General features: G+C 36.2%; 1 protein-coding gene across 5 annotated transcripts in view; it reads right to left on the bottom strand.

Moving 5' to 3' along the window:
• Nucleotides 1–1,820: 1,820 nt before the first annotated feature.
• Nucleotides 1,821–20,789, bottom strand: part of TFDP1 (transcription factor Dp-1) — a 37,831-nt gene continuing 18,862 nt past the window's right edge. For 4 of the 5 annotated variants that reach the window (XM_084226775.1, XM_084226772.1, XM_084226773.1 and 1 more), the window contains exons 4-12: nucleotides 14,894–15,000; nucleotides 12,110–12,231; nucleotides 10,529–10,694; nucleotides 10,189–10,335; nucleotides 8,117–8,185; nucleotides 6,659–6,810; nucleotides 5,938–6,104; nucleotides 5,294–5,375; nucleotides 1,821–3,069 (exon numbers count right to left, since the gene is read on the bottom strand). In XM_084226775.1, the coding sequence (XP_084082901.1) occupies nucleotides 2,922–3,069; nucleotides 5,294–5,375; nucleotides 5,938–6,104; nucleotides 6,659–6,810; nucleotides 8,117–8,185; nucleotides 10,189–10,335; nucleotides 10,529–10,694; nucleotides 12,110–12,231; nucleotides 14,894–15,000 (1,160 nt within the window). In that variant the 3' untranslated portion in view covers nucleotides 1,821–2,921. The remainder of the gene's footprint in view (nucleotides 3,070–5,293; nucleotides 5,376–5,937; nucleotides 6,105–6,658; nucleotides 6,811–8,116; nucleotides 8,186–10,188; nucleotides 10,336–10,528; nucleotides 10,695–12,109; nucleotides 12,232–14,893; nucleotides 15,001–20,789) is intronic. The other variant, XM_084226776.1, reaches the window with a different exon arrangement.

Here is a 20,789-nt window from a genome sequence, read left to right as displayed (position 1 = left end):
GTACATGTACACTTTTTTCAGAGATTAGAACCATACAGTTAAAGTTATCTTTTACTTTGCAGTTCCTTTCATGCTATGCCTGACATTATTAAATACTTATACTCTCTACCTTTCTTTTTCTAAAATAAGTTTCTTCTACTACTCCTTTTTGTAGTCTTTGACTAGTCTTCTTTTGTTTTCTCATTCTTTCCAACTTACGCCTTCTTCTCTTATTATGTTCCTCTGCAAAGACTCTGCTATAATCTGTTCTTTATTTACTCTTCCCTGCACGTACTTCTCCACATTTCCTTTCCTCATCTCAATCTGGCCCTTCACCATTGGTCTCTTTTGTCTTTCTTTTTTATTCCTCTTTCACCTGAACACTGTAACCAAGTGACTACTCCAAATCAAGCAACTATTTTAAAAGTCTATAGACTTTCTCTCGTTATTGATTGTTGCCTTTACTAGAAAGCTCTCCCAAAACAAAAGCTATACAGAATTGTAGAATTGTTTAGAAGAAAATCTTTAAGATCATCAAGTTCAACCAGAAATATAATAAAAAATAATTTCCCCAAATGCACCCCAATTATTAAATTATCAAATTCCATTTCAGATTCATCACCAAGCAAAAGAAATAAAAGAGAAAAGTAACATCTTAAAGATGTATGTTTTGTCACATTTTCACTCCCAGCGTGACCTTATCTGAGGACTATTCCACCAATAAGAACCAAAAGAAAACTTCAGATTCTTTCAGCCTTCTTTCCTTAACATCCCTCTACTCACTCTTTGCTGATAAATCTTGGATCATACACTAGAGAATGCAAGGGAAAACTGAAATAATTGAAGTTCCTCTGCAAACTGAACTGCCTTTCAACATCGAAGACAATTTGAATCGACTGTATCATCCACAACACGAACCCTGTGTTTAGCATTAGCACTGCAGAGAATTGCCTCTTCACTGAGAAGCAAAACATCCAATTAGCCTCCTCTCCCCCAAATTTTTCCCCAGTCCCACAAAGTAATTTGTTTCATTCACTCATGTTACAAGGTCTGATACAATTTGAACACCTTCAGCGTGTATCAGCTGTTCTGTGTTAATAACACATATCCCACACAGATTTGTCTATGCATAATCTCTTCAAGGAAAAAAAAAAAAAAAAGATGTAACGCACTCCACATTTACCACAGGCTCTAAGTGCATCCAGGAGCCCCTACCACAGTCAGCACAGTTATTAATACTTTGCAGGGACTCTGGACTTTGTGGAAGTATTAAATCCTGACTGTGACAGCAGCCTGCAGTGACTGAGCCAGCTCAGTACGCTCTTGCAGGTGAGAGCAGAGGATGTGATCTGACAAAACGGTTTAAAAAGGAAGTAAATGAAAAGTAGATTAAAACCCTAAAACATAGGAATATATGACAGAAAGTTAGGACTGTGAATATGGGATGAAAAGTTAGGACATTAGGCATGGGATTTTAAACAGAAGCTAGATGGGAGTACTAAGATCAACCTGTCATGCTGAGGAGCCACACAGATGAAATAAGGAGGTGTGAAAGAAGAGAATATACTGGGTAAGTCATTGCCTTTTGCATCGTGAGTTATCATGAGCTCTAAGGGCAAATTACTAAATCAAAGCAAAAACTCTGGGCCCTCTGTAGCACAGATGCAGCATCCCGAGACAGCTAATTCTAGGTCTTGTGACGAGAAGTGAAATGTTCTAAAATAATCCTAGAATTAGAAAAACCACAGAGCTTGTTAAAAATGCCCATGCGCGTTTTATTAATAAAAACTAACAGTGCCAAGGTTAAACAAGTCAAACAATTATAGTCTCTTTATATTTCATAAAATATTACAGAAAAGTTTATTTGTGTTTCAATAAAAAGACTACTGTCTTAGAATAGGCAGCTGACAGTATTTGTGCAGTTAATTGTTTGTGAATAAATTTAAAAAGACTACCACCTGCCCTGAAATTCCTTTTATAAAAATGAACTATTAAAAATGATTGACAAATTTTGAGTTAAAAAACTTAAAACATTCTCTATATTTAATTTCAACTTTATAATAGATTACAGGAAGATGCTTATGAAACAAATACAAACATTTGTTTCAGTACATGTCTTTATATGATAGACTTATAAGTATGTAAACAACTATATAATAAAAAGTTTCCAAAGACTGCCTGTAAGAAATCAGGCAAATTTTACCATAAGCAATAAATCATTCCAAACCTTCAAGACATTTTATATAGCTGCACCAACTGGCAGTAAACATTTGCCAAAAACTTTGTAATTCTTATGTCCCAACATACAGTGAAAAGTATATAAACTTGATGGAATCATAATGTTAGATATAATTTAAGGGAAAATAAGTTCACAACAACATTCCTGGAATTTAACATGTAAAAAAGTAGGACGTATCTTTCTTGTTTGGTTCTTTGGACACTGCATGATTAACAAATAAACACTACTACATTAGCTCACTATCCCTCAAAAAGTGGCATAATCAAAATACACTCCAAATAAATTGCCATTCAGTGTATTCATTTTCCACAGAAGGACAGCATTTTATTTCTCAATGATGTGTCTACATTTTCTTTAGCAAACTTTGAAAGAACATTTGGGGCAAAATTCTTTTTCCTTCAAGTAAAAAAGAAATCCCAAACAAAAAACAACCAACAAACCAAAAACCCCTAAAACAAGAGTAAATAAAGGCTCTGCATTAACACACTGGTATCAAAAACACACATCCACACCACATTTAAAAATATCCTACATAAAACAATCCTTGTTTGCTTATCAGAGGTGCAATTTCTAAACTCAGAACTGCTTACCAATATTCTCCTTGGGGGATGGGGCAAAGTAATTTGAGACACTTCTCCCTAGAACAATTCATTCCTGAAGCCTGCTGAATTTTAACAAAAAAATAGTCTACAAGCAAAGGGCATCAGTCGTCATCATCATTTTCATTAAAATCATCATCATCATCATCGTCATCCCCAACATAAGAAACTGGTGTTTCAACTCTGGAGCCACTATACTGAGATCCATTGGAACTTGTAGCCAACATTCCATCTCCACCATTGGAAAAGTCACTGGGGGGAAAAAAAAAAAAAAATCCAGTTGCCATTGCTTCATAATTTCTCCCACATCTAGTCCGTTCCTTTAATGAATCTGCCACTGCCACTTTATGAACTGTTTTTAGTGTATGTCCAAGCTGTGTCCAAAAAGATGAACCAGTCTCAAGTAATTTTGAAGTGGTTCTTATTAGGTTTCTTCCTTTAGTTTTTAATATAAAGATTAAATTTTCTCACAGGCACTTTATAAATATGTTTTTCAGTTTTCTTCTAAAGTACGTTTAATGTTAAGGCTACAAAGCTAAGCTCTTCAGTATTTTTGTGTAGCACCGAACGCTCGCAAGTGAATCATGTCTTTCAGAGTCACTCATCTTGATTCAAAGACCTGGAAAATTGAGGAATTAATAGCTCTTCCTTAACTCCTTGATACTTCATAGAAAACTGTCATTTACTCTCTTTTTAATTTGAAACTGTTTTCTTCTCATTATGCATTATTTTGCTTTAATAGAGCCAGAAAATTCCTGCCTCCATTATGAATTGCTACTCTGCCAATATATTTAATTGTTGACTTTCTAAATAGTTTAGTAAACTATTAAACTTAGCCACAAATTCATGACAAAATGGAGTTTTTTTTAATTTGCAAAAAATATCTCCCTTATAAGTATCAAAGGAATAAAGTATCTCTCTTGAAAGACACTCATCATTTAAAAACTGCTTTCAAAAATATGTTTGCTAGTATTTTTTAAATTACTGATTTTTTGCTACTGATTTTTTTAATTAGCTGATGAGGGTAATGCATACATTCAATCATGCATGCTTGTTGCTGTATGGAGCCAATTCAATGGTCTATCATCACACAGAATGAAACTGCCAGGGTACACCCTATACGCTCACAGGAAAAAATATATCCAGTAAGACACTTTCAAGCATTTCTGCTGTTTTGCACACTTACTCAGCAGCAAGATACTAAGATATCTGTCAGATGACCTACAACAGGTCTGCATAATTATCTGCAAAAGCAGTTTCAAAAGCAAAGAAAACAAAACAAAACAAAGAGATTATTCTTGTGCTTTTGCAAACTACAAACTACTTTTGAAAGTACAAACCCAAAATCCATTCTCCTCTCTTTTAGATAAAAACAACTATATTTCATAACCCGAGTATCCTAGTAAGTAAGGCAAAGAAACTGGGATGAAGGTATTGGTAGCAGCATCTTCAGACTTCTGCAAACTTTCTTTAGAGACCTTTTTAAATAAATGCACAGCCTTTATTTGCCTTGGCAGCACAGCTTGTCTTGCCATGAATGTTCATTGCTATTGCCATGAATATTCATATATATCCTATAATTAAATATAATTTGACACTGCCCTTTTCCAAACTCCTAAGGAATGGAAATGTTAGAAGTTCTTGTACTCTCACCAAGATAATGAACCCCAGTCAGCCTCTGGTTCTCTATTGGTCTCTGGCTAACAGTGGCCTATTCAAATTTCAAAGTCTTAAAAACACATGGTGCTCTTTTTCACTACCCTATGCTCATTACCACAGAAGGAAACTTACTGAAAACAGAGATTTTTAGGTACTGTTCAGCATCTCTAAAGATATTTTGGCAGAATTCTCACTCAAGCTTCAGTTCCCTTGCACAAAACATGCAGAACTTAATTCAAGCATTTGTTACGAATGTCAAGCGTTTCAATGATCATAGAATCAATTAGGTTAGAAAAGACCTCAGAGATCACAGAATCCAACTGCTGAATATTTTATTAATTTTACAACCTTATGGAGCTCACAGAAGGACATATTTTTGACTAATACAGTAATAAGAAACTAGTGAGTAGCAAAGTTGGTTTATCAGGCTACCAGCTTCTGTGACTGCTGTTTAAAACCCAAAGGTCAAAATCTTTTTTTAAAGTTAGACACTAAATGATCAAGAAGTAATCTTTCCAATACTTATCATTAGAGAAGTATCTCTTTTCTTGTCACAAACTCTAAACTAGAAAAACCCAAACAAACAAACAAACAACACATTCAAGAATAACACCACTCTGACACCTTTCCATTATACAGGAAAGGATTTCCTTAATGACACTGCTAAAAACCACCACAGAAGTGATGTCTGAGAATAAATTTAAAACACATATCCACAGCACATTTAATCAAAACAGAACTTGTTTCATGAAGCATTTAATATCCAATTTCTTTGATGACCACAGATTTTAAAAACTAACTGAAAATTTCATCTCACCTGGCTGAAAATCTTGTGCCGTTTGACGCAGAACCTGATGAAGATGTGACATATACACTGCTGATTGATCCCTGAGCCATTTCTGTAAAACAAACAACATGCTTTTCAGGAATCCTTCCAAACACACCCATCTAATTCAGTGGAAATGCTTCATTAAAGTCCAGAAAAGGAGTCTTGCAGCCCAAACAACAAAACATATTTATGTACTATATCCAAAACAGCATAATTAAAAAAAAAGATTAGTGTAAGAAACAATAAAATTTCAAAATACATTTTAAAAACCCATTTGTTTTGAGGTGAGCAAGACAGATGATTTTAGTATTCATCATATGCTTGCACTTTACTACCTTTTGCCTTTGCAAGTGAATCAAGGATAAATACTGTTCTCTTAAAAGAATTACACACTGCAAAGATCTACTTGTATGGCTTGATGCAAAATGTTTTGCAAAGAGCAACATTCCACCCTTTATGAATCACTATGTTATTTGCTCCCTAAGATACACTAAAAAGCAGACAAATTTCAGAACTTGACAGAAATCTTAAACACAAATCAGTGGAAATTATCTGATCTAAGGTATTTTCATGTGTTTTCTTAGATCCTATATTAAGGAGGAAAAAAATCAACTCTTTTTGGAGTAACTAACCTGTCACATATGGTTCCAGAGCTTTAGGAACCAAACTCCTTGCAATTTTTAGGTCCTCTGCTGAACAGCTTCCAGATTCTAGCCCACAAGCCATTCCCATTCGTTTTAGTACTTCTATATCATCATGAATTTCAAAAGTATTGTCAAAATTAAATAGATATTCAAACCTGGAGAGGAAAAAATGTCTCAATTAACTTCAACAACTTTAACTACCTTTCCATTTTCAGGCATTGCAGCATTTCAAAAGCTTTACACACAGTGTTAAGTGTGCTAGTGACCCATCACATTAAGCAATTGAATTTTTCAAGATTTATGTATTTGCTCATGACTGTTTACATTCAGTTTTTATTTAGCTGATGAAAAACACAGCTTTTTGAAGCAAAAGTGGAGAACAGCAGTCCTGAAAGCAAAATCCATTTTCAATTCCACTGGCTGCACTCCATGGTGTTAAAGGAAAACACTGTGTGGTTGAGTATGGCATAAAATGTCAAGAGAGATGCCTAGTATCACTAGATAGCAAGTCTTAAACAAGTTATTAAATGTGAATCAATTAGTCTGTTTATTAAAAGAGTATATAAAACAGCTGTCTGAAGTGCATGTTCTCAATATACAAAAGGCACAAGTAAAGTAAGTTTGTATTTAATCTTTAACAAATCTACATGAACATTTATACGAACTCAGAGCTCTACCAAAGGCCAAATGGCAAACTCTGTTAGCTTACTTGTCATTTGAAATACTGCAGTCGATCACTGTCTTCTTGCTGGTGTTCACAATGATAAAAGGCAAATGGATGACAGAATTGGAAGGGGGAGGTCGGTTTGCCTGCTGCTCTGCGTGACGGTTTCGCTGGACGAGGTTCTTAAAGGCAATTTGCTAGAAAAAGCAACAGTGATATCAAAGCATGAATGAAGCTTTTAGGATCACGTTAACAAAACTCCTAAGGATTCCAGCAATGGTTGCAGCAAGTAGATGCAGAAAAGGACAAAGTGTTTAGCATATTTCTGCATGTTAAGGTGCAAGAAGAGTCACAGATCACAGTCTTGCCTTTTTTAGGCAATGCAGTACAACTATACCGAGGGGAAAAAAAAAGCATATTCTACTAACTACACCAGCACAGCTCCTTGGCAGAATGGAGAGAGAACAATGACTGGAAAAATAAACTTTCCCAGAGCATCCTATCTCCTCTCCATTTACGCCTCCCTACTAGCTGCTCACTCTGAAAAATGTTAATACTGAAATTAATTATATGCAAAAAAAGTTAATGTTTGGGATTTGAATATCTGGCATTGGGTTTCTAAATTACCCATTTAAGATTAGTGACTTTAGCATCTTACCAAAATTGCTTTTTACAATGGAATGTTCCTATTTTTAAAACTAGCAATTTGAATAATTAAAAACCATAAAACTCAAGTTATAAATCATACAGTAAGCTACTGAACAAAGAAAAATATTCTTCTGGTCACAAAATCAAATTAAATAAACGATAATTAAGACCAAAATCCAAAGCCAACACAGAGACTGATTAACAATCAGGCAGCTGTCCCACAGCTGTCTGTACTTTCATTCTGCATCCCTGAGATTCTCATTCCTACTGTGCAGGCAACACAGCTACTCAGGAATACATTTCTGTGGACCAGCAGCACAGTGAATTGGGGAATACACTATTGCTTCCCCAAGTGTAGTAAGGGAAATCTGGGAAGGAGTTCAGCCACTGTTTCACAGTGGTCCAGCCACTTCCACACCAGTGGCAGCAAGTCTCCAGCAAGGCACAATGCAGAGCACTATGACAGACAACTTCTACAGTCACATAATTTTATCTACGGATGCTATCACAGAAGAAAATTCTAGATGCCTGTATCCAGTTTGGTTCCTGAACTGAAGTGGAAAATTCAGAGGGTATGGTATGAAATACTTCTCCCATCAACATAAACCTTGTTTAAACATACTTGAAACTCCAAATGAATTCATCATAACTGATGGAAGGTTGATGGCATCCCCAATAGCAATGGCCAACAGCACGGTCCCAGCTAAACTATAATGTTAAATAAAGCTGCATACACCTTATCCTGAAATTCACCTCTAGTCTTCCCAGAAGTTCCCATCCCTCAGACTGGGATAAAACAAGAGGAATACAAATATAAGTTACCTTGCCCTATAGACAAGAGTACCTTGACTGTACCTGTAGAATGAGTTCTTGTAGCTGAGACTGTTTCTGCTTTATTCTTTCAATTCTTCTCTGTTTCTCCACCTTAAGATACATAGAAAAGACTGGTCAGTTTGTTGTTTTTAAGTAGCATTTTATGCCAACATTTTCTCCCTTTAAAATCATTTCAATACCAGAGCAGTGGAGGCAGGAAATATAGCAATCAATCATTAAGGTTCTACACATAATCTAGAGGCTTAACTATCATGACAAATTAGTACTACCTATGGAAAGTAACAAAAAGCAGAATTAGAACCCTGAGGAATAAAATAAAACAACCTATGAAGAAGATAAAAACATCTTTGCAAACAGAAGTTATGCCTCAAAGGGTTACTGGAATTCTCTCAAAGAGACAAAGACAGACAAGAACAATCTATTTGACATAAAGTTTATTGATATTGGAGGAACTGGAGAAGATCATCAAAGATGGTTAAAGACATGAAGCTGCTATGGAGCCCAGGGTTAAGACCTCACAGTATTTAATATGTACTAAATAATAACAAAAGAGGTAAGAGACTAAAAGCTAGGAAATACAGAGCTTTCTTAGTGGAAGAAGCTCCCCAGCAGATTCCCATGGGGATTAAACTGACAGACTGTTACTCTAACAACAGACAATCAGATTAAGGTGACAAGGTGACAGAATCTGCTGGCAATGCTGGGTTATCTGGCATAGTAAAAAGAGAGTTTGTCATAAAGCAAACTCAAAGTGTCTTATAGCATTTTGTGATTACATCACCTAAATTATTTCTGGTAAATATTGTGTGATATGTGTGAGAAAACAATCTAATCCATGCATACTTTAGAAATAAAATGACATTCAGTAGAGATCTAAAATTGCAGAGTCTGCAAAATCCATCAGCTCACTATATTGTGACAGCCAAAAATTTGAATTATTAGGCAAGAAACAGAGTACCAAACAGGAATTATCAGTACATTACTCTATGAAGCAGAATGTTTACGTCTTGAATTCTGATGTTCTGATGGTTCTATTTCAAGACAAGCATATGAAAGAACAATCAGGATCACCAGTGATACAAAAGAGGAGAATAATGAATAAATTAGGATTGCACTGAAAGGAGAATGAAATAATGGGGGAGAACATGAGAGATCCCAATGAAACAATGAACAGGATAGAGAAAGTGAATAAGGAATAACTAGGTCATCATCACTTCCAATTTAAAAAAATATTCAACAGATATCAACATATCAAGATGTTCAAAACCAAACAAAAGGTACTTCATAAGAAGCTTCTCATGCACCTGAAACTCACTGCCACAAAATTAATTTAAAAAATTAAATGAAAAATCAATTATCAGTATCGAACAAAAATTAGAATTATCCCTTTGTAGATAATTTGTTCCACTTTCCCCCTAACTTTGGCACCTTCTCACTGATTTTTTTTTTGTCCTGCTGAAGGAGTTTAGACTTATTGAGAATAAATACAATGTCTCATTCCATTCAGATGAAGTGAATTTACTTCAGTAAACCTCAGTAACTTCATTATTCTGCAAATCTCAGGACAGTAAAAAATCCTGTCAGAACTTATGAATCTCTTTCAGTATAAAGCATTTCACTTCCTCCCCATGACATGCAATAAGAAAGTCTGACATACTCATTTAAAAGAATTGTCACAAAAAGGTAAGACCTGCAGCAATGGAGAGGTCTATATGTACTGACGTACATGCAACATCTATCATCACAGATCTACTGTCTGTTTGGCATCTGGAGAAAAATCTTCCCAACTCCTGAATACCACTGTTGCAATGTTGGAAACACACATTACTTTTTTACTACCTTTCACTCAGAACCACTTCACATGTACTTTTAAAAGCTGTATTTTTGACATAGAAGAATTAAACAAAGACTCATTTGAACAATCTGGAAGCTGAAGAGTGGGTGATCAGTATATAAAAAATAAAATAAAAAGAGTCCAAAGAGGATGATGTAGCTACCTCAGAAGATCATAGGCACACACTGTGTCAGAACATATTAAAGCTGTAAACAGCTACTCGAACACAAAGCCATTGTGAAGCTCCAAATGCATATACCTCCAAATTCTGACATTCCTGAGCCGAGTTAGTAGGTAGACCAATCCACTTGATTTCCTTTTTCTCCTTAGAGATAATGTTCATGGCCATAAGGACATTTAAGGCATCATAGACACGTCGTCTAATATTCTTCTGGTCATAAGCCTGCTGTAGACATAGTGCGTTAATCAAAAATATACATGTGTCAAAAACATTTGAAAATAAACATATTACAGCAAACGGGTAAAACTCAGTTAATATCTGAACTGTTTCATTTATCAGTAGGAAAAACAGAAAAATCTCAAGAGAAATTTCTCTTCCCCCATTCAGTTCACATGTAATTGACTTCCCATATACTTACTGATTCATTTGGTGAAATGTGATTATCAGTGGTAGTGAATTCTGCAACCAACTCGTCTGCCACCTCATTGTATGAGGTGGTTCCTTTTCTCTGTACCTTCTCACAAACCTTCATAGAGAAATGACGTAAACCCTTGCCATTCTTCTCGCCTTTTTTGTTCCGCTTCCTAAATATACGTATAATATATATTTTAAGAAGATTTAAACTTTGGAATATTTGATGTCTCTTTTTCAAATACAGGCACACTGCTGTCAAAAACCCAAGCCTTCCCTTTTCTTCCGTTTCTTATCCCTTATCAACCTTCTCTCCTACATTTTTCCCCCTACATTTTACAATATTTATAAACAATTCCAGTATCTTGATGCTGAAACACAATATAAATTTATTCCTTTGCCAACTTTTCTAGCTTCAGTAGAATCACAAAATCATAGAATAGTTTGGGTTGGAAGCAATCTTTAAAGGTCATCTAGTCCAACCCCCCTGCACTGAGCCAGGGTATCTTCAACTCAGTGAGGCTGCCCAAAGCTCTATCCAACCTGGCCTGAATTCTTTCCAGTAGCAGACAATAAATTAACAACAGGGATATTACTTGAAGAAGTCAATAATGAAAACCTTCCAAACTTCAGGACAAGAAGAGATAAGGGGATAAATACTAAAACATGAAAACTGAATCAGAGGAGAGAATTTTTTTTTGTCCTTTTAAAAAATTTTTATTTTTAAGTAGCACACAGATTGAGCATTTTCTATGTAATGTGATACTGATACTGACTGAACAGACAAAGTCTGGTATTGGTTGAACTCACTAAACATTACACTATTACTATAACACAGATTTGAAGTTATACAGTATATGAAATTGCTATTAGAACTTTAAAGTTACAAGATACAAGCAGGATAACAAAGTTTTCTGCTTTTCGAAGTTTTTAAATAAAAATTTCCTTGTAACCAGAGGAAAAATACAAGTATCAACAAAATTTGTTTCAGCAAGGGGAAGTCTCAATTCTTACATCTCATTTCACTGTATAATTCCAAAGTAGAAATCTATTTATGTGTAACAGGCCACCAATAATAAATTTAGTCTTAAAGCAACTACATTTAACAAAATGCCCTTAAAAACAAGCTTGCATGAAAAAAACACACCAAAAGAATGCATTCCTTGTATTTAATACTTTTTCTCAAAAAGGACTACATTCTTATTTCAAATTACACTCTGGGATATCCTTGTTCAATCAGAAATACACCGTATTTTTCTAAAAATACACCAGCATAAGAGAAATCAGAGAATCACATCAGACAAATTCCTGTGTCTTTTTGGACGTAAATTCTCTAAATGTAAGTAATGTCAGAATATCTACCAGAGCTTACAGAAGATATTCTGCATTCTTTTACAAGAAATGAAGAGGCACTCACGGTGTGACTTACTCCCTATTTTAGTACAACAGACTTCAGTGATGAAGTGCTCTTGATGAAAAGGAAAAGACTTTGGCACACTGCTAGCCTGAGGAGTACATACACTATAACAACACTTAAAACAAAAGTTCCAGCACTTTATTAATCCTTTCTAGCTTTCATTTTGCTCACCCAGCAGACCAAGGTGAAGAATCTCCAGTCTGGTTCTGTGATGCAAAATGTGTGTTAGGTGTGTGTGGACTTCCTACCAGGATGGTATTTTGCGCTGAAGGTCTCTGAGGTGTACCGATAACCTACAGTGAAGATAAAATCATTTGGAAAATGGTAAGAATTCCAAGACATTTTAAGTGACACAACTGAAATGATCCAAACTCTAGCACTTTACATATTTCTCTTAGATGCATCTAATTTATACACACTAGTATAAAAACCTTCAGACTACAGTTAATATAGTTAGAGCACACCCTAAGTTATGAGCATTTATATTTTAATCTCCTTCAATCAGGTTTTCATGCTTGCTGGATCTCTTGACACTGTTCAACACTAACTTAGATGAGATCAAACACACACACAGACACTCTCTCTCCCTCCAAGGAAAACAGAGGGGAAAAAATGAGAGAAAAAAACCCCCTACTCTACCAAATTATGTATAAGGATGCTGCAGTAAATTACAGTTAAAATATGAATGTAAAAAAATCTGAAAATCAGTAAAACCAGAGAGAAAATGCAGAGCTTTTGCAAGAACCCTCTCTCCTGATGTAAGCCTCTATCACTAGAGTCAAAACTACTATGTTAGAGGTGAGAAAGAATAAGGGTGAACTTTCCTCCTCACTGCAGTGACATCAAATTAGGCAAACCCATTCCACTGCAAACATGTTGAGAGCACACACTTGGCTAAGCAGTCTTCCAGCCTCCATGTGAACTGTCCTGAAGACGTGGTAGTTTGACCATAAGTAGTAATACATACATTAGCACAAAGAACTGTGCCCTCCTACCTCTGAAACCAGCTAAACAAAACACCCACTTTTGCAGGTGATGATTCTATCTCTGAATTGTTTAAAATGCAACTTTTTAGAAAATATGGATTTAGGGGAAAAAATGATATTCTATAGATTACTCTTTTGTAGAAAGATATACTACTTTTTTGGGGTACATTTACCTCCCAGTGGAAACAGCTGGTTGCATCCCTGACATCATGTAAATGAAACAAAACATCCAAGAACCCTAAACCCATAACCACCCACAAGCTTGACATACATTCCTGCAGCTACATTCTATCTGAGCAGCAAAACTCAATTTTTCTTCCTCCGGCCAACTTCAACAGTTTAGTCTCAACCAGAGTAAAAAACAAAAACTGAAAATGAAACATTTCATGTGTGAAAGTTACAGAGATCATGCCAAAGGCATCCTAGTGACTGCAGGATGTCCGTGATTTCAGCTGTCTGGAAAGACAAACGGCTGTATTTTTTCCCAAATATTCTCTTTATATTATGCCACCTCTCTGAGCAGTTAAGGTATTAATTTGTTACATCCATTTCTGACAGCTAGAATATCTTAGGTACTCCTTTCCAGGAGCATTGTACCATACAGAAATGTTTCTGTCTCTTATGAAAAGCCAAATAATCTTCTCTACTGCTTTTGATAAACAAAACTTATGATTGTAGGAAATGGCATGAGGGTGAGGAACAGGACACATGTGGACCTGCACACTTTATCCCCATAAAAAAAGTACTATCTGTTCTGATACCAACTGGTCTGGCTCACCAAATGTCTCCAAAGAGTGTGAAAACCACCCATGTGCTATTCAAGTAACTAGACTGTATGGGGATGTGAAGAAAGCTGTAAGCTGGTTTCTACTCCCTAGAAAGCATTGGCAGAAGACTGCAAGAGATGATTTAACACCTTGCTTGCAGAGAGTCCTGCTGTCCAATTCCCTGCCTAATTCCACAAGCAGCCCCACCACTGTACCTCTAGAATTTGTATCACTCTGCAATAAGATGAAAGCCAAGCCAGAACAGGGGCAGGGTTGAGGAGGAGAAGATTTACAGCTGGAGAAAAAACAAACTGGCAGCAGCAAACCCTGAACCTCTACTCCACTCAGGACAGTCCCAAAATATTCAACTCTACAAAGGAAGAAATGAAGTATGTACAAATTCACAGGTTCATTTCTAGAGTGGGACAGAGAAGTCTGATTAACACCTACTCTACATTCAAAATCTACTACACTGCTTTCATATGAAGAAGAACCCCAAATATAAGAAACTCTAGTTCAGGTGTTTACATGTTACAGTTGCTTTCCAGAAGATTGAGACCAATTCTAGTCAGATCACTGAATTATAATTTTGATTACTGAAAGAATTACTATAATCTATGTATTATCTACTGCATTATAAGATTCCTTAAAACATCTAATTTCATACATCTCACACAAAGCTCAAAATAAGTATTTCAGCAAAAGAATATTTAAATTAAGCACTAAAATATAGTTATGCTTTCAATTTTATTCCACCTAGCTCACATCTCTGTAAAAATGTGGTTATGGACTTTATTTACATTTCTCTATACCAGATTTCAGAGCAGAATCTGAAAGAGACACTGATTTTAAATGGCAAGACTAACAAAATATAAAGCCACCTGAACAGCGAGGTAACTTCATGTTGATTTGAGAGTCACCTTTGAACTTCTTTACAAAATACATATTTTTTTAACCTAAGTCTACTAAAATTAGAAACAAACTTAGATTATCTGCCCATGATGAGCAATACAGACTACCAGGCTATTTCAGATTTGCTGTATGTGAAACAATAGGACAAGCAATAAAAACAAATAAATAACCAAACAAACAAAATACACAAACAAAACCCCAAAACAAACAAAAAACCCCAAGAACCCAAAAAACCCCACATCCCACAAACAAAGAAACAAACCAAAAAAACCCCCACAAAGTCTCCTTACCACTTGTTGTGCAATGTTGACATTAGACTGTCCAAATGTTTTTGGCAGGAGCTGTTTTCCAATTGTATTTACTGTAGAAGGATGAACAGCCAATAGAGAAACAACCCCTAAAACAAATACAAGAAGAGAGCTTCAGGTCAGCACACTATTATTTTAGCAAATACTCTCATCTATACTACCAATGCATATGAATGGAAACTAGCCCTGAAACACGTGGTCTCAATATAAAGGCAGCATTTACACATTTGAAGCATAAAAAGAAATTAAAATTCACAGTATGTTCTCTCAAACTTTCTTCTAAGAAATTTTACAGGTCACTGCTTTAATATGAGTATGTTTTAATTCCTTGTATTCCAATTTTTCTCTTAAAGCAGAGTAATAGAGGCAACCAGCATTTAACAAAAAGCATAATCCTCTCTTCTTCTACTCTTACGCTTTGTGGCTATTGAAATAATTTTCAGTATCACCTGACAAACATGCCCAATGCCATAGCATATGGCATTGCCTTCTGAGATATGCTGATCTACAGCAGATAAAATTTGGCTGGAAGAGGCCTTTCCAAGAGAATATTCTCAATTTTCCTCTAAGTGTCCCCTCCCAACTGAAGGCAGGGAATTAAGAATCCATTATTTCAGAAAAATACATGCAATCTCCATTATTTCCATCCCAAGAATCCATTATTTCAGAAAAATACATGCAACTCAGCAGACCAACCCTGGGGGAAAGGTTGTTCTCTCTCTCCCTATTCATAACCTATATATAATCAGCACTGGTAGGTAAAGCAAGTCCTAAGCCATGTAAAAGATAAATCAACTGCAAAAAAAACAACCCAGGTATCCACTAGCAGTTTGATGTTCCATGATATAGCTGAGAGGAAAGAACCCCAAACCCACCTATTTAAAACAAACAAAAAACTCCACAACCAACAAAACAGAGCAAAAAGAAGCCACAAAGACTGACTACAGTAAGAAAATGATGAACAAACCAGTCTTAAAATACTAGAGACTTTTTTTTGCCAAATCAATTGTCAGGTTTGGCAGTTGTTTCTCTCAGGTGACTTTTAAAGAGGCCAATGGGGTCAGAAGGACTTGGTAAAATTCTCATTCCTCTCTCTTCTTCCCATTGTCCAATACAGAAGCAGTAAATAAGCATTTTTACAAGGGTTGTATCAGGAGGGCTGTAACTGGCCCTTGATGCCTATCATCCCTTTTTACACATTCAGGAAGTCTACACGAAGTTGAGGACAATTCAAATCTTCTTTAAGCCCTTGCTTTCCAGAAGGCTTAGATTTCCCAGCTGCTATTACTACACCATGTCAAAGTGATACTTCATGTAAGAATTTACTCTCAGTGATCAATCTATTCCCAAACTGGATGCAGCAGGATGCCCTTCTTCCACTGCTAACCAGCTTCCCAGGGCTCTTTCAGAAAGTCATCAGCTACCCACTTTGTACTCTAAGTCTGTTACACCTTCCTGTCCCTCCAAGTACACTCATCACTATCATGACCGGAATTGTGCTTGTTCTTCCTCTCTGTGGAATACAATAAATCAATATAAACTACCCTGGCTAGTAATGCCTGAGTAGCTTCTTCTCAACTTCCTGGAGGTTTTTTTTTAAACTTCTCCTCACTGCTTTAAAAAATTCAGTGCAATCTGAAGACTGTATTTCCGGTATAAAAAACTGCTTTCCAAGGTTAAGACACCTCATCTGCTTGATCATCTTAGAATCACAGAATATTCTGAGTTGGAAGGGACTCACAAGGATCATCAATTCCAATTCTTGAGTGAATGGCCAATACAGGAATCAAACCCCATCCCTGGCATTATGAGCACCATTCTTTAACCAACCCTCCCTTACCTCTCATGGTCATTGTTGCCCATGTTTTCTAGTTCTCCTGCCCTTTCTTTTGCAGATGACAGGTATCCATCCACCACCAAGTGATGCAGGATGCTGTTTATAGCTCGTTTACTATTTTATTCCCTGCTCCTTTCCAAGTAATTCTCAAAATTCACCACCAAACACTGATACCACATTTTCATTAATATAACCTACGATGAGTTCAAGACCTTTCTTCAGAGTTAATAGCTCACTTGAGACACTCATTGTACCAAGTTAAGTTTTCACCAATTATTAACCAATGGGAGGACCATCCCATTCTATCATACCTTAGCTTAACAGGCTGATTAAGGACATTGATAATAATTTTTTTTATTATTATTTTAATAAATCCAAGGGCATAATTCTGATTAGATAATCCTTATCCACATGGTTGTTGACTCTTTCAAAGCATGACTTTGAAAAGAAGTAACTGCAGACCCTGCCTTTTCCCCTCCCTCTAGAGAAGCCCTGTTGAAGGCCACTATCACATCTGTCCACACATGTATTGCTTCTCTGTTAGGTGCTCAACCGGACTGCCACAGAAGTCTGACTTACTCATCTGCCATTACTTGAGCCCTTCACAAATCAGTGCAGGCTATGCTGCCCTCCTTCCTTCTGGTACTGAATCAGTTATACACTACTGAGTTACAGGGACAGAAGCACCATTGCTAGCTCCTTTCAGAATTCAAAGGTAGACAGCTTTCTACAATAAGTGCTACCATTCACATGATGAGTTTTTTCCTATGACAACTTCCAAATATTACTTCAGCAGGACAACTTCATAAAGAGCCTCTAATCTTCAGATTCACTCAAGAGACTTAATTATTCTGGTATGTTTAAAAATAAAATAATTCTTTATCTTATCATGTTGTTCATTTAAAAAATGTTACGCAGTCAACGAAGACAAAAATGTTGTGCCAATGTAAGTTGACACAAGAGCAGAGGCTGGGGTCAGTGTTTAGGAAGCAGATGCTCAGGGAAGCATCAGGGGCCTGGGCAGACAATCAGCTGTGCGTGACCCAGAGGTGCTCCCCTATGCTAACAAAAACTTAAACATATCCTGGGCTGCATTTGGAAGCATACAGCAATAAGTGATTATTCCTTTTCTTTCAGCACTCCTTACATTGTCCCTGGGTAACTCTGTTCAGTTTTGGGGCCCAAGCTGCAAGAGAGGCACTGGCAAACAGGAGAGAGTGCAGCAGGAAGAGACCAGTGTGCCCCAGGTACTGGACTATGTCCTGCACAAGGAGAAGCTCAGGGAGCTTGGTGCATTCAGCTTCTGGAAGAGGGCAAAGTGGAGCAAGGAGTATTATATGCAGAAATCACCACCTTCAACTATTAAAGGGAAGTTTAGAGATGACAGAGGACACAACAAAAGGAAAAGAGGGAACAGTCACAAGTTGTTGTATGGCAAATTATAGCCAGGGAAATTGCCAACGGCAGTGCACAGCAACAGGCTGCATAGGAGATTCCTTGGTAACACACAGCAAAATTCAAGAACTGAAGGCTCTGTGCATCAAAGCTAATCCTGCTTTGAAGGTAAGGTTTATTAGATGGTTTCCAGCCTTCTGTTATTAATAATTTTATTTTCTGAACAGAAATAGCTACCTTGCAACTAAAACATCATCCATGGGAAGGAAAGAGCACACACCGTTTCTTTAAATTTTTTAATTACGCTAACATTTCCTGTAGTGCTGTGCCAGAGCTAATTCGTGCAACTGAGCCAACCTGGCTCTGAACAGAAACTACAAGGTTCATCTTTCTGTACAGCACAAACTGACTGGCAAGGAAACATAAATGTAAGTGAAAGAATAGTAACACAAGCATCACCGTTCAAAGCAAAGTCAAAGTCAACTTATAAAAGCTATCATGAGTATAACTGCTCAATTATACAGAAAACAAAACTTTTAAGAGGATATTTTCAATGTCTCTGTCCAAGTGCATTCTATTTTCTCATTTGCCTCACATGCAAACATTTTACTCATATTCATCTGCATTTTCAAAGGCTCATAATATGTGGGAGGTTTTTGTTTGTTAAATACAAGCAGAAGTAATTTTGTCAACTTAGATTTGCAAGTGACTGACAGCTCAGTTTCTCAAACAAATCTTACTACTAATTTCCTAATTACTGTTACTCAGCAATCACTGTAATCCCTATAATCCTGTATTTTGTAGACAATATACAGTGTACATAACAGCATGTAAAAATTAAAACCACAAGTTTGCCCACAGTTTTACTGGCATCAACTGTTCTTCCTTTCCAAAACAAATTATTAATACTGCTAGTGCTGACACATCTTTTTTTCTCCCTTAAAGACTTTGAGAACCACAAGAAAATACCATTTAGAGCAGAAAAAAAGCAATATATACAGAAGGATATAACTACTACTACTACTTACACTCTCACTATCACAAATGTTTGGAAAACTACTTTTAGTAACTTATAAGCAATCATTAAACCTAAAGGGAAGTAGAACTTCATCACTATGATGTTCCAGAATACCTCCAAATACAAGATAATGATGCAGGTGGAATCAAGGAGTAATGGCATAAAAACTTTGCAGATCAAAAGAAGCAGCACTAACAAAACCTGTCATTTACCTGTCTACAAACAAGTAACTGCTCTCTTTGGTTACTGGTTAACTGGACCTTTGCTTGCACATAAAAACAAACCACAGAGTTTTACCAAAAGAAGGAATCCTTGCAGAATTTTGACAGTTTAAAGGACAGGTGATGCAGTTAATTAAGAACATTTTAAAAATCTTAAGATGACACAGAAAAAAGACACAGTATCAAAGAAACGAGTGCCCTCTGCAGACAGCAGGTAGATCTCCTGAAAAGCTGACTGCTCCAGTTTCTTGTAACAGTAGTGACTTTGAATTTGGTGTTCAGGACAGAAATGATGGGCTAAAGCACTTCCTGCCTCAGGAGCAAAAAATGTCATTCATTCTAGATACTCTACCATTTTCTGAAGTAATTTGCCTTTATGTTTTCTTTACTTGAGAAAAAGAGAGCAGTCAACAGAAAAGCAACTCAGTTCCCTCATAATGCAGTCTCTAACAAACGAAGTTCTGTCATACAACAGAGGTGACAATTATATCCTGGGAGCTGATTCCTCACGTCACTCCTGTGCATTGAAGTTGTTAACGTCTCTGCCAGGAACATCACAGATATTTCACATTATTTTATTAGTTAGGTATATGCTAATTTTCAGAAAACACAAAATTCTTTTTAAGGGTCCCTGTGCGACAGCACACAAATGATTGTCTCCAGTTGTGTGCCAAGTCAAGTAAAAGCACCTCTACTTACAGAACACACGATCGTGTTAGGTCAACAAACATGCTTATACAGCAATTCTGAGCTTTTGTACAGGCTCCATGTCTCCCAGAGTGTAGCACTCACTCACAACTCAGACTTCTACGTGATTCTTACCATCTTTACATATGACTAGTAATAGTTCAGCTATTACAAACCAGTTTTTCCAAGTCTGTGTTGAAATAAACTGGGCTTTACTTTTAGAGTTTCCAAAATTCCATTTCTACTTCCAGAAATAGTTTTATTTCCTTAGCTTCACTCTAGATAATATTAATTGGATTTACCTCAGCTGCAGTAAGACAGATTTTATAACCAATTTCAAGCATCTGTTTGCTGAAGCATAATTCACAGAGTTCTGAAACTAATCTCTTGTTTTATTCCAGAGGAACAATTCCAGTCACTGTTAAAAATCAAGAAGTATGAATTTTCAAGTAAAAATAATAATAATAGCATTATTCTGCAAGTTCTTGTCATATAAATAAAAAGAACAAAACAAATCTTATAGTTAGGCAGTATTGAAATACGAGTCTAAACACACCTTAAAAGGTTACATGTCTGACTTTGACTTTTTCAAATCTGAAATGCAACTATAATTAGCCTATAAAATGTGAAACCTTTTTTTAAAGTGTAAGCAGTGAAAGGAGCTAGAGACACCTTACAAGCATTTTCTGGTTACATACCAATAATGCCACCTACTGGTAT

Source organism: Fringilla coelebs (genome assembly GCF_963513975.1).
Source record: "Fringilla coelebs genome assembly, chromosome: 2".
Classification (NCBI taxonomy): domain Eukaryota; kingdom Metazoa; phylum Chordata; class Aves; order Passeriformes; family Fringillidae; genus Fringilla; species Fringilla coelebs.
This window is presented reverse-complemented; position numbering and strand designations above follow the sequence as displayed.